Source organism: Octodon degus, unplaced genomic scaffold (assembly GCF_000260255.1).
Source record: "Octodon degus isolate 3935 unplaced genomic scaffold, OctDeg1.0 scaffold00037, whole genome shotgun sequence".
Taxonomy (NCBI): Eukaryota; Metazoa; Chordata; class Mammalia; order Rodentia; family Octodontidae; genus Octodon; species Octodon degus.
Window position 1 is genome coordinate 7,690,853 of NW_004524613.1, and position 14,407 is coordinate 7,705,259.

General features: G+C 36.9%; 1 protein-coding gene across 1 annotated transcript in view; it reads right to left on the reverse strand.

Annotated features, from left to right (window-relative positions):
* Positions 1-14,407, reverse strand: part of Rbl1 (RB transcriptional corepressor like 1) — a 106,381-nt gene that overhangs the window by 67,375 nt on the left and 24,599 nt on the right. Inside the window, exons 7-10 of the mRNA XM_023714855.1 lie at positions 11,941-12,127; positions 10,481-10,647; positions 3,512-3,624; positions 3,148-3,251 (exon numbers count right to left, since the gene is read on the reverse strand). Of these exons, the coding sequence (XP_023570623.1) occupies positions 3,148-3,251; positions 3,512-3,624; positions 10,481-10,647; positions 11,941-12,127 (571 nt within the window). The remainder of the gene's footprint in view (positions 1-3,147; positions 3,252-3,511; positions 3,625-10,480; positions 10,648-11,940; positions 12,128-14,407) is intronic.

The window sequence follows — 14,407 nt, forward strand, 5'->3', positions numbered from 1 at the left end:
AAAAAAAAAAAAAAATCAACGTATTAGAGATATATCTCAGTAGGCTAGCATGCATAAGGCCCTTGGTTCAATCCCCATACCATAAAAAACCAAAACCAAAATAAAAAAAGTAACACATGGGAATCAGAGTAGTGGTTGAGGGGAGTATTTGAGTAAAGACAAAATATGGGAGAATGTTTGTGATGACAAACTAGTTCTATAGAGTAGTACAGTAATTCCCCTTTACCTATGGTGACATTTTCTGAGGTTTCATTTACCCACAACCCTAATCTGAAAATCTTTTTAGGAACTTCCAGAAATAAACAATTCATGAGCTTTATATTGCTTGCTATTCTGAATAGTGTGGGGAAGCATCATGCTCTCCACTCTACTCTTCTCCAGATGTGAATCACCCCTTTGTCTAACATGTCCATACTGCAGATGCTACTGCTCATTAGTCACTTTGCAGTGGTATTATCAGCCTTGTGTTCAAGTAACCCTTATTTCATTTAATAGTGTCCCCCCAAAAACCCCAAGAGTAATAATGCTGGAAATTTACAGAGACTACTGAGAATAAAGTGTCTCCTTTAAGTGAAAAGATGAAAGTATAATAATCTCTTCTAAGAGATACAGACCATGCTTTCATAATTTTTACTATGGTATTCTGTTGTAATTATTCTCTATTGTATTATTTATTGGTGTTAATCTCTTATGCCTAAACTAAACTTCTTAGCTATGCATATCAAGGAAAAGCTATTTGGAGGTTTAGGTAGAACTTGCAGGTCAGACACTGACTGGAGGTTTTAGAACCTATTTCTCTCTCACCTTGTTTGTGTGGTGGTTAGATGACACAACTTTAAAGGAATATACACATTATAATTATTTATTTATTTTTTATTTTTGGTACTGGGAATTGAGCTCAGGACTTTATACTTGCGAAGCAGGCACTGTACCACTGAGCTATATCCCCAGCCCCTATCATTATTTTGTTTTGTTTTATTTTGAGACAGGGTCTATGTAGTTCAGGCTGGCCTTGAACTTACTATGTAACCTAGGCTGAGCATGAACTCACAAGGATCTTTCTACTTTAGCTTCCTGAATACTAGAATTACAGGTGTGGGTCACTAGGCTCAGTCACATTATTTTGGTACAAGGTCTCACTATGCAGCTCCAAGTCAGTGATACTCCTGTCTCAGCCTCCCCAGCACTGGGATTACAGATGTGTGCCACCATGCCTGGTTTTGGTGGCTGGCATAGCATATAGTACCAAGAATTAAACCCGGGTCCTTGCACTTGCCAGGCAGGCACTCAGACCGCTAAGCTATCTCCCCGGCCACTCAGTCACATTATTTTAGTATCAATTTCTTGGTTTTGATATTGTATGATATAAACTGTAACCAACTGGAAAATTATGTAAAGGATCTCCCTGTACTGTACATGTAGGGATTTTTGAGTTGAGAGGACTAAAATCAAGGCCTCACACTTGTTAGACAAGTGCTCTGCTATCTAGCCCTTTTAATTTTGAGACAGAGTCTTGCTTAAATTCCCCCTGCCAAAAAGAATTTCCCAGAAGGAGTTGAATTTGTGATCATACAGTCTCAGTCTTCTACGTAGCTCAGATTATAGGTATATTCCACTATGCTATATGTACTATTTTTGCAACCTTCTGTGAATTCATAATTATTTCAAACCAGTAAATTTAAAAATTTACTTCTTTTTTAGGAAATTATGGTGGTATATGTTCCATCAAGATTGAACTGGGTGGGCTATGGAGATAGCTGAGCAGCTTAAGTGCCTGCCTGGCAAGCACGAGGTCCTGAGTTCAATTTACAGTACTGCAAAAAACAAAAAACAAAACAAACCAACATTAAACTGGGCATGGTGTAATCCCAGTACTCGGAAGGCTGAGGCAGGAGGATCATCATGAGTTTGAGGCCAGCCTGGGCTACACAGTGAGTTCAAGATCAGCCTAAACTGCCTAACAACACTCACTTAAAAAAAAAAATAACAAACCCCAAAGATGTTAGGGTAGTTGGGAATAGTGGTGCACATATGTAATTCAAGTATTCCAGGAGGCTGAGACAGGAGGACTGGTTCAAACCTGTACTGGGCAACTTAATGAAATACTGACTTAAATAAAAATACAGTGGGGAATATAACTCAGTGAAAAGGCTATGGGTTCAGCTCCCAGAACTCCCTCTCCAAAAAGTAAGAGATAAAGTAATTTTTAAAGGGTTAAGGATATAGCTGAATATGAAGGCATTGTTCAATCCCTAGAACAATGAAAAAGAGAGATACAGAGAGGGAGGAATAGACAGAGAAAGACTTTAGGGTAAATCAGAAGAGAGAAAACTAAGGGAAGATGGGGAAGGAAGATTAAGCGGAAAGGTTTAGCTTTGTAGAACAATCCTTTTATGCAGCTATTGGACAGAGTGATCATATTTGGTTAAACGTTCAAAGAAATTTTTTTTTCTAGAAAAATGACTACTATTTATAATCCAAAAATCTCTGAAGCTGTAAACAGGCGGATCACTAGGAGTCTGATGTAGTAGTGAGACCCTGAACACCCTGTAGATCCTTCCCTAAAATAAAAAAATTAAAAAAAAAATCTCTGGGAGGTATGGACTTGAGTATCTTTTTTTTTAATATATTTATTTATTTATTTATTTATTTATTTATTTTTTTGTGTGTGTGTGGCCAGCTCGGCCCACCAGGGGGCGGGACTGGCTGGCATGTGGTGCTGGGGGATTGAACTGCGGTCCCTGTGCTTTGCTTAGCTTAGCTTGTTCGAAGTAGGTGCCTTAGACCACTGAGCCATCTCACCAGCCCCTGGACTTGAGTATCTTAAGTCAGCTTAATAATTGGAGAAGATTTGTTATTACTAGCCTGAAAAAAAAGACAAAAATTAAAAAAAAATTAAAACCTAAATGGAATGAACATTGACATTATACTGAAGATAACATTTATATACAGTATTTTATGATTCTGCATAAAGTTAATTTTAGATGTGTCAAATCAACTGAATTGAGTTAAAGTGTCATGTTGGCCATGTTCACCATAAATTGCTGACCCTCATAATTCCTCTATCAGAGGCTTTCAGAACACTGCCTCCAGGCTAAGACTTCTGGATCTTGCAAGTGGCTAGCAGAGTAGAGTGGATTTACTTACTGACATGTCCATTCCATGAAGTCTTCGTGATTCCTGAACCATTACAGTCTCTAGTATTTTGTAATACAAAATTTCTGCTAACTTTAGTCTGTTTACAGCGAAGTCTAAAAGGAAATACAGAAGAAGCATGTGCTATTAAATTCTAGTAAGGACTCAAGAACAAAACTTAAATAAAATTAAATCTAGTACATGAGGAGATGGGATCCAGCTCAGCAACAGAGTAGTGCTTGCCTAACAGGAGTGATGATCTGGGCCTGATCCATATATGGTGAAAAAGTAAAGAGCAGAACAGCTTGAATTTCTAGTTTTGGGGACAATTTATTTATACTTTTATCCTGTACCAACTTCAGTTTTGTCTTCTTACCTATGTGAGATCCTGGCTGCTCATCTGTTGATTGAGTATAGTGTTGGCAGAAAGTTTCTCCAATTCTTTTCACTATTTTCATAATGTTTTCCATAGGATTCCGCATACAAGATCTACAAAATACAAGAAGAGCCTAGTTATTAGGAAAATAACTCAGGCTACCAACATTTTTCCTTTTGAGAATTAATTTGGGTTTTCTTGGTCAAAGTTCTATTGTCTGTTGCAAACCTACAAATGTAAGTAGAATTTTACATATGTAACACAAAACATACAGATATAAATTTCACATAAAATGGTATTTCAAATTTTAAACAACTTGTTTTTATGAATTTGACTACTTTATGTATCTCTTATATAAATGGAATCATGTAATATATCTTTTTGTCATTTACTTGTTTCACTTAGCATAATGTACTACAAGTTCATTCACACTGTAGCATATAAGATTTCCATGGAACCACGCATGGTGGTGCACTCCTGTAATCCCAGCACTCAGGAGGCTGAGACAGGAAGATCGCTGAGAGTTTGAGACCGGTCTGGGGGCTACAAAAGTGAGCATAGCGAGACCCTGTCTCAGAAAAAGTAATAAAATAAATAATATTCTAATATACACACACATTAGTGGTGGCAAACCTATGGCATGCATGCCACAGTGGGAATGCAGAGGCCTCTCTGTAGGCACATGAGCCAAGTAGCCCCAGCACTTGAAAGGGGGCAGCTGAAATATTTTCCAAATAAAAAACATTTAGAAAATTCTACAACATTTGTAGATCATCCTACAAGCCATCAGGAAATCTACAAGGAATTTTCTAGTATTGTAGTGGCTACAAAGGATAATTTTAGTAACAGATTTCTACAGTTTTGTGAGAAGGAAACAACTTTATTTTCTTCTCCAAATAAAGCCAGATTTGAAGAATTTGATCTTTCTTGCTTACAGTAAAGTATTTTGGAAATCTGGAAGTGGAGATATTGGAATTTCACAAAAGTTCTATCTGGAAAAACAAATTCTATGACCCACATTCCATACTTGGGAAGACAGAGAAGATAGTGTGAAGGGATGACAAAAGATAACACAGTTGATAGTTCTGAAAACGAGATCCTTAAAGTGTGGATTTCTCTGCCAATAATTTTAATTCAATGAAAGCACTTGGGGTTGCTTTTCTTACTTTGTTTGGATCATCATATGCCTATGAGGAGCTTTTTCAGCTTTGAATTATATGATATCTGATACAAGAAAAAAGACTAAGAGATGATCTGAGCACTGCATGTGCTGCTCTCAAACAAAGTATGAACCAAGGTTTGACAAATTACCAGCATGTTAAAGATCACGTTAACTGCAAAAACACAACGAATACAAAATTTAACTTTTTTTTTTCAAAACTTTATTGATATTAACTTTTTTTAAAAACGTATTTAGTACAGGGTCTACAGTCTCACTACAGATTGGACTCATAGTGATCCTCCTGTTTTCAGCCTCCCAAGTACTGGGATTACAGGCTCGCACCACCATGCCTAGTCTTAACTTTTCAATAAAAAGCTATTTGTATCACTGAAAACTGTTATTATGTTTTTAATTCAAGATAAAAGATGCTATGGTATGAGTTGCTTTTTCTAAACTAAAACCTCAGCATTCAGGTTTAATTGCAGTGTTGGCACCTTGGGATAAGTAAGTTGGTTTGGGGTCATAATTTGGGAGCTTGTTCCCTAAAAGGTTCACTACCACTAGTATGCATATATTGGTATTTTATTCATCCACTCATGAACATTTTATTTGCTGTACATTTTGGCTATTGTAAATAATGTTGCAGGCCTGGGGAAATAGTTTGGCAGTCTAAGCACCTGCCTGGCAAGCACAAGGACCTGATTTTGATCCCTGGTACCAAGGGTGTGCTATGACAGTCACTGAAACTGGGTGTGGTGGCACACACCTATAATCCCAGTGCTAGGGAGGCTGAGACAGGAGGAATACTACAAGTCTGAGCTGCATAGTGAGATCCTGTATCCTATGAATCAATAAACAAAATTTAAATATTAAAAAAATTTATTTAAAAATATTAAATATGCTGCAATGAACACAGCATACAAATACCTCTTTGATATCCTATCTTTGATTCTTTTGCATATATTTCCAGAAGTAGTATTATAAGGTTGTATAGTGTCCTAGTTTTACTTTTTTGAGGAAACTTGATACTATTTTCCATAATGGCTGCCTAATTTTAGACTCTTACCAACAATGCACAAGTGTTCCAATTTCCCTATATCCTCGTCATCATTTGCAATTTTGTTTTCATTTTTGGTGGTTGTGGGGAGATAGTGGCCAATCTAATGAATGTGAGGTGACTTCTCATCATAGGTTTGGTTTGTATTTTCCTGATCACCATGTTCAGTGTTTTTTCATATGCTTATTGCCATCCATCTCCTGTGGAGAAATGTCTATTTGAATTTCTCACACATTTAAAAAATCAGACTTTTTTTTGGGGGGGGGAGCGGGCAACACAAGGGCCTATGTTCATTCCCTGGTTCCACCAAAAAAAAAAAAAAAACAAAAACAAAAACAAAAACCTCAGACTTTTTTATTATTGGGTATATGAATTCTTAATGTATTAGAATATTAACTACTAATCTGACATAATGTAATCATTTTTCCCAGTCTACAGTTTTTGCTTTTTTTTTTTTTTTTTTCCTGAGGCAAGATCTCTCTATGTAGTTCAGGGTTGGCCTTGACTCAACTACGTAACACAGGCTGGCCCTGAACTAGTGATCCTCCTGCCTCAGCCTCCCAAGTGTTTCATGTGCATGTACTGCCATACCTAGCTACTTTAAGACTAAAGTTGTCAGGGCTGGCCAAATAGCCCAGCAGATTAACAGACAAGACCAGGGGTTTGTTCCCCTGGCCTGCTGTGCTGGTCCCACCTCTCAGACATGCTGAGGTAGTGATTGAGACTAGGTGTGGTGGCACGCACCTGTAATATTAAATATGCTGCAATGAACACAGCATACAAATACCTCTTTGATATCCTATCTTTGATTCTTTTGCATATATTTCCAGGACTTGGGAGGCTATAAACAGGAGAATCACTACGAGTCTGATCTAGTAGTGAGATCCTGAATACCCTGTAGACCCTTCCCTAAAATACAGGGGGAAAAAAAAAGACTAAAGTCTTGTTTATTTTATGTTACTTGTATTTGGTATCATTTTAAGAAATCACTGCACATTTGAATGTTACATATGACTCCCTTTATGTTTTCTTCTATGAGTTCTATAGTTTTGGGTCTTATATTTAAATCTTTAACACACTTTCAAATACTATTTTATATCTTTATGCTTTTGTATGTGGGACATTCAGTTTTTCCAGCACTACTAACTGAAAAGATTAGTCTTTCCCCATTATATAGTATTGGTATCCTTGTGAAAGATCACTTGACCATGTACATCTGGGCTCTCTCCCCTGAATTACAGATTTGTCTGTCAACTCTATTTTGACTAGTGTAATTTTGTAGTAGGCTTTAAAATAAGCAAGTGTGGGGCCTCTAGCTCTGTTGTTCTTTTTCAAGTTTGTTTTGGCTATTCACGGTCATATGAGATTCCATATGAATGTTAAGAGTTTTTTTTCTGTATCTGAAAAAATTGCAAGTGGAATTTTAATAAAAATTACTTGTATTACTGGGCATGGTAGTGCATGTCTGCAATCCCAGCACTTGGGAGACTGAGGCAGGAGGATCACTTGAGTTCAAGACCAGCCTGGAACTACAAAGTGAGTTCAAGCCCAGCCTAATCTTCACAGCAAGACCTTGTCTCAAAGAGACAAACAACAATTACTTCTACACTTTGTATAGAATAAATATTTTAACATTAACACTTTTAATTTATAAACAGGAGAAGTCTCATTTATTTGTTTGGGTTTGTCTGGTATTCTCCACTTGTTTCTTTCCTTTTCTTGTTGCTATACAAATATTTGTATAATTGCCTTGCTAGTTTTTTTCAACTTACCCATCCTTGAAGTAGTGTCATATTAAACCCATCTAGTCAAATGCTAAGAAGGAAAGCGCTCCATGACAGTATTCCTGTCTTACTTGCAACCTGTCTACCTTTTTTTTTTTTTTTTGCAGAACCGGGGATTGAACTCAGACGCTTGCACTTGCCAGGGAAGCGCTTATTCCACTGAGCCATCTCCCCAGCCCCTCTGTCTACCTTCTTGAGCTACTTTTGAAACTGGGCATCGTCCTGTCTATCTTCATATAATGAAGGTTTGAGGCATAGTGGAAGAACTCAGATGATACTATGTGCAGGTTTGGTTAGATGTTCAAGGCTTTGCTTACTCTTCTGAGATTGAGTGTTTTTGTTTGCTTGTTTTATTTATTTTTTATTTTTTGCCACAATTTTATTGATAAACAAATAGCAATGAGACAGTTTCAAATCAAATCGGTAGGACAGTTTCAATAATTAACACACTACATACATTCTTCTTAGTGGTTAATTGCTGTACAAGATGTGGACTTGAGATCCTATTTACAAGCACCATTAGAACAAATCATTCTATTCATTAAGAGAATGTAACTATATATCTATCCTAACCACTTTGAATACACAGATACAAAATGGACATTCATCTGTATACCCTTTTTTTGTTAAGTTCCATTATTTGAATATTATAGGTGTGTAAACTCAGCAAAATATTCTAAAAGAGTCCAGTAGCCCATAATAGTATTGGGTCTTCGGCTCAACTGGCAATATCAGAAACTGTTCACCTGAGTCCCCCACAGCTCAACATAACAGCATGGCTTTACTTCTTATATTTCGTTTTTATACTTTTCTACTGGATGGTTAAGACCAAGGTAAAGCAGGACCTATGCAACAAGAGTTGTAGCTTTTGGGTGTGATAAGGTCAGTGAAATCCCCTCAGGATTTATCCTGAGATCCTGTACCTCAGATTGTAGAACCTTTGTCAGTGTCAGTTGCTTGTTTTATTTTTGAGGCAGGGTTTCACTAAGCAATTCAGGCTTGGCTTGAGTCCACTACTGAGCTCAGGCTGGCCTCCAACTCATGATGATCCTCATAACTCAGGAGGATGGGTTTATAGGCATATGCCACCACATCTGGTTGAGATTTAGTTAAATGTCTCCATTATAGGATTTCCTATGCCTAGTAGTCTCAGGAATGCCTTCTAGTTTCATCTGTTTTTGTTTTGTTTTGGTTGTTTTTTTTCTTTGAGCCAGGGTCTTGCCATGTAGTTTGTAGTGGCTTTAAACTCATCATGTATTCTAGGCTAACTCCAAACTCATGGCAATCCCTCTGCCCCAACCACCCAAGTACTGATATCATAGGCATGTGCCACCATGCCTGGCTCTTGTAGTTTCATGAAGATCCTGCCACAAATCATAATGGAACCCTGGAAAATGGCAGCCTCTGGCAGATTTTCATAGTTCAGGTGAGATCCTGGTGGGAGTACACAGGGACTTTCACTTCAGGAGCTTTCTGTGAATTTTTACACATATGCCTAGTTATAGCCCATTTGTTTCTTTGCAAATCTACAGTACTAATGAACATACTCAAGATTCTATCAATAACACCCCTTTCCCCAGTACTCTTTCCTGAGGACAGGCATAATGGAGGCATCCATTTCCTTTCTTCATTACTAATTTGGAAGCTGATGTCATAAAATCATCTTTCTTATTTGACAGCTGTTGCAAACATTTTTGCCAGTTTTTACTCTGCTCTTACTTCATTAGGTATTAGGAAACACAATTCTCTGATCTGTAATTTTATAACATGCTTTGAAATGAGCAAGTGTGAGGACTCCAGCTTTGTTGGCTTCACTCCATCGACTTTATCAGGAAACACCCATCTTTAAAACAGAATTATAGGGCCGGCCAAATAGCTCAGCAGATAAAAGCGCCTGCAAGCAGGCGCAGGGGCAGGGGGTTCGATCTCCAGGCCTGTCATGCTGGCCCTACCCTTGGGGCATGCTGAGATGGCAATTGAGATGGGTGTGGTGGCATATACCTGTAATTCCAGCTCTTGGGAGGCTGTAAACAGGTGGATCACTATGAGTATGATCTAGTAGTGAGACCCTGAATACCCTATAGACCCTTCCCTAAAATACAAAAATAAATAAAACAGAATTACATAAAATTACATTTTGTAGCTGTATTATCAATGTTTAACCAGTATCTTCCTTTGATGATATTTAGATTGAGCCCAAAGTCAATCTAAAAATATATGACAGGGGGCTGGTGAGATGGCTCAGTGGTCTAAAGCACCCACTTAGAACAAGCTAAGCTAAGCAAAACTCAGGGACCGCAGTTCAATCCCCAGCACCACATGCCAGCCAGCCCTGCCCCCTGGTGGGCTGAGCTGGCCACACACACACACACACACACACACACACACAATAAATAAATAAATTAGTTTAAAAAATAAAAATAAAAATAAAAATATATGACACAAGGGTAACAAGTAAAATGCCAGAGCTAAATGAACTTTAAGATATACTTGAAGGTCTGTAATTCTGTAAAATAACAATTATGCCTATACATCTACATAAACATGTATGTTAACCTTCATCTTATATAGATTAATGTGCTGTATTTTGGCAGATTCATACTTGAACTGATAATGATCTTGCTTCAGTGTTCCATGTAGCTGGGATTATGTGCATAAACCACTATACCTGGCCCTCTATATAATTTTTTATAGGTACTTCTTTCTCATTTTAGGCCTATTTATTTATTTATTATTTTTATTTTTTGGTGGAACCAGGGATTGAACTCAGGCCCTTGTGCTTGCCAGTGCTTATTCTACTGAGCTATCTCCCCAGCCCCAGGCCAATTTATTTTATGACTGAAATGATATAGCATGACTTGCCAGATCTATATATACTACTAAAGAAGCATGTATATATTAAAAACAGAATGTAATAAAGAATCTAATTTTAAAAACATTTAGAAAAGTAACAGTATTGTACTTACTCAAAAATACTTGTAAGTTGTTCACTTGGTGCATTTTTTAGTCCAGCCACAACACTCTGTAAGCGGCTGACACTTTGGGTGGCTGAAGCAACAGGAGTAATGACTGTTTCTTTTTCTCGTAAATATCCTCTTCCTGTCAGTGGGGTAGAAGGTGCAAATGATCTTCTCTATAAGAAAAGAAAAATCTGTAAGATTAAAAAATTATCTTCGCTCTTATACCTTTGGTTTGGTATATATAACATATTCTCTACTTACTAATGAGGTTTTTCCCTCCTTTTCTGGATATCCACCACAAAATATTAGCAACAGTATAACATCTTTACATTTGAATAATACTTTTCCAGATGCTTTCTGTGATCTCATCTTATCTTCATAAAAGTCATTTAAGCACATCTATTATCCAAGAACCTAGATAATCCTTGGGAGGTTAAGGCAGTAGGATTGTAAATTTTAAGCCAGGGATGCTGCTGCTTCGTTACAAAGCATTGTGTTGACTCTCCAGTATTATCCCCTGCTATATGCCACATTTGAAACGTAATATATCTATATTTTCATATTACATATGAGGAAACTGGCACAGAGAAGTTAAAAAAACTTGCTTAAGCTAACAAAATTAATGGCAGAGGACGGACTAAAACTTAGGTTTTCCATCTTCTAGATGAGTGAATTTTCAATTAAACATCATCCTCCAACCCATTTCATATGTAAATATAGAATTAAGTCTTAGCCCTTGGCAATCAAGTCTCAAGTTATACGGTAGCAGTCAGAAAAGCATAGTTTGGCCAGCCTGACAGCTCAGCACAGAGGACAGGGTTTGATGCCTAGTGTGCCATGCTGGCCCCACCTGCAGGGCGCACTGAGGTGGCAATTGAAACTGGGCATGGTGGTGTGTGCCTGTAATCCCAGCACTTGGGAGGCCAAAAACAGGAGAATCACTATGAGCCCAATCTACATAGTGACACCCTGTAGACCCTGTTCTGAATACAGAAAAAAATAATTTAAAAAGCACAGTTTATATAAGGGATAATCATGTAAGCTAACTTTTAAAGCAACATAATAGAAGCTTAAGTGAAGCAAAGAAAGAATGGTAGGAGAGCATAAATTCTTTTATTTATTTTTTTTTTAGCAGAACCGAGAATTGAACTCAGGCCATTGCGCTTGCCAGGGAAGCGCTTATTCCACTAAGCCATCTCCCAGGCCCCATAAATTCTCCTTTATGTCAAAAAACATATAATGTTATATGTTTTGGGGAAACAGATCTAAACTATGATTGACAGCAAGAAACACAGTAAAATGCTAAATGCCACAGTTCTAAAAATTACCTTTTCAGGCTTTCATGGAAAATATGAATTAGTAGAAGAAACTCAAAATTTAACTTGAAAGATGCGTCTGCTGTTAGTAGAATCACATAGAGTAAGAAAAAGATCATTCAAGACTGAAGCCAGGCTAGGTAATATTACTTTTTCAAAGTGTTGTTGAAGGTTACATTCCACATTAGCTTGTGCTGTCAGTTTTCCTAATGGGGTGTCACCAGTAAATTTTCGGGGTGTTCCAATTTCCTCATCTGCATCTGCTCCCAAAAAGATCCTCTCATCAAAGTCACCAACAGTTAGAACATATTCTTCATACTCCTTGTTCACTGCTTTGCTGCAAAGAGAATTATTTTAAGCTGTTAGAACAAAACTAAGTTATACACTGGATATTTCAGAATCTATGGCTTGGTAGAACTAAAGACTTTTATACCTGGCTTGCTGGGATTAAACAACACAGATTTGGGCTGTGTTCTAATGACAGCAGAGACATGCCCTGAAGTAGATACTTTTTTCTCTTGTTTTTGTTTTATTTTCTTTATTGTTTACAATTTTACATGAGGGTAAACACTGCTTTTGGTTTTGTTCTGTTGTTCTTTTTATTTTTCCTTTTCTCTTTCACTCCAGTCTTCTTTACCAGTTTCACAAAGTTCAAGGAATTTTCCTTTGTCCTCTAGCCTTGCTTCTAATCTCTTTCTTCTTTTATTTCTCTATTTTCCCCCAACCACTTTTAATTTTCTCCCTTGAAGGTAAAATTCCTATATTGAAGGCATACTTAATATAAATAATTTCCGGGCTTGTTTTAGATTTTGTTATGTAACTACAACTCTTATTCTTATGGTTCAAGGTGGCAAATTAATAGTTACCACATTTTGTAATTTTCTAGGTGGTGTTTGATGCTATTATTGTTACTGATTGTAGCACTTCAGTCAAGATAACCTAATTGTTCTAATCAGTCATTTTTCCTTGTATGCCAAGACTGAGATTGCCTAAAGGTCATAAATAATAGTGTAGGTCAGTGATAAAGAACCAGGGAGTAGGCCAAATAGGCAACAACTTTGTACCCTTAATAGCTTGAAGAGGTGTAATCTTGTAAAAAACTCAAAACCTAAAAACCAGGTACAGTTGGAAGACAGTTCTGACAAGTAGTCATTTGATAAGGGTTTAGTAGTCAGAAAATAAGATAGCTTGTATAAGGGCTAATAATGTAAGCTAACTTTTAAAGCAACATTAGATGCTTAAGTGAAGCAAAGGAATGGTAAGAAAACACAACTTCTTCATGTCAAAAAACACATAATGTTAAAAAAAACACATAATGTTATATATGATTAAACTCAGGTGTTTTAGGGAAACATTCAAAAACAAGAGCATCTCTAACAACGCTAACAATAAAATTACCTTCCATGAATAATTTATAAGCATCAACCCAGGAATTAAAAGAAAGAAAAGAAAATGAGAAGACATGTAAGCAAGATGGAGTCCCAGACTTCTAGTTCACCAAAGGCAAATTCAGGGGAGCAATGATCTGGAACAATCTGAAAACTAACCATCTTTATCCTTTGAAGTAACAGAACAAAGACAAATGAGCCTCTAGAAAAAAATCAAATCAGAAATAATCAAAACAAGAAAGTCACCATAAACAGAGGAGCTTAAAGAAATGATGAAAACCATGAATGCCCAAAATAGGAAAGAAATGGAACACATGAAACAAATTTGAACAGATATCCGGGAGATTAAAGCTACACATCAGGGCCAAGAATATAGCTCATATAGCTCAGCAGTCCAGTGACTGCCTGGCAAGTAGAAGGTCCTGAGTTTGATTCCCATTAACCAAAAAAAAAAAAAAAAAAAAAAAAAAAAAAAGTACACACATTAGAATGAACCAAAATGACAGAATATCAGATCTAGACAATAGGATTTCAGTTAGCAATTATAGAAAGATTGCTTAAAAAGAGCAAAGGACTACAAAAAATCAATTCCAACAACTGGCAGACGATGCAAAGAATAAGTTAAGATTGATTGGTGTCAAAGAAATCAAGATATAGTGCAAGTGAAATTAAAAACAACTGTTCATAGAAGTAATGGTAGACAACTTCCCAAGCATGGAAAAAGAATTTGACATATAGTAAGTGAAGCATGAAAACTCTAATGAGGGGCCTGGAAGATGGCTCAGTGGAATAAGCACTTCCCTGGCAAGCGCAAGGGCCTGAGTTCAATCCCCCATTCTGGGAAAAAACAAACAAACAAACAAACAAACAAACAAACCTCTAATGAGCCATGATAAAAAACTAACTAAACCAAGGCATGTAATAATTAAGATTCCAGAAACTTAAGAACAGAACATTAAAAGCTGCTAGAGAAGAGAAACAAATCACCTATACAAGAAAGTCCATCAGATCACAGCAGACTTTACACCATAAACCCTAAAGGTAAGGAGATCTTGGAGTGCATTATTGCAAGCCCTAAAAAGAAACCTCCTACTCAGATTGATGTATGCCACAAAACTATCTTTCAAAATTTATAGAGAAATTAGATGATACTTTCATGGGCTGGAGAGATGGCTCAGTGGTCTAAAGCACCTACTTAGAACAAGCTTAGCAAAAGCATCAGGGACCAC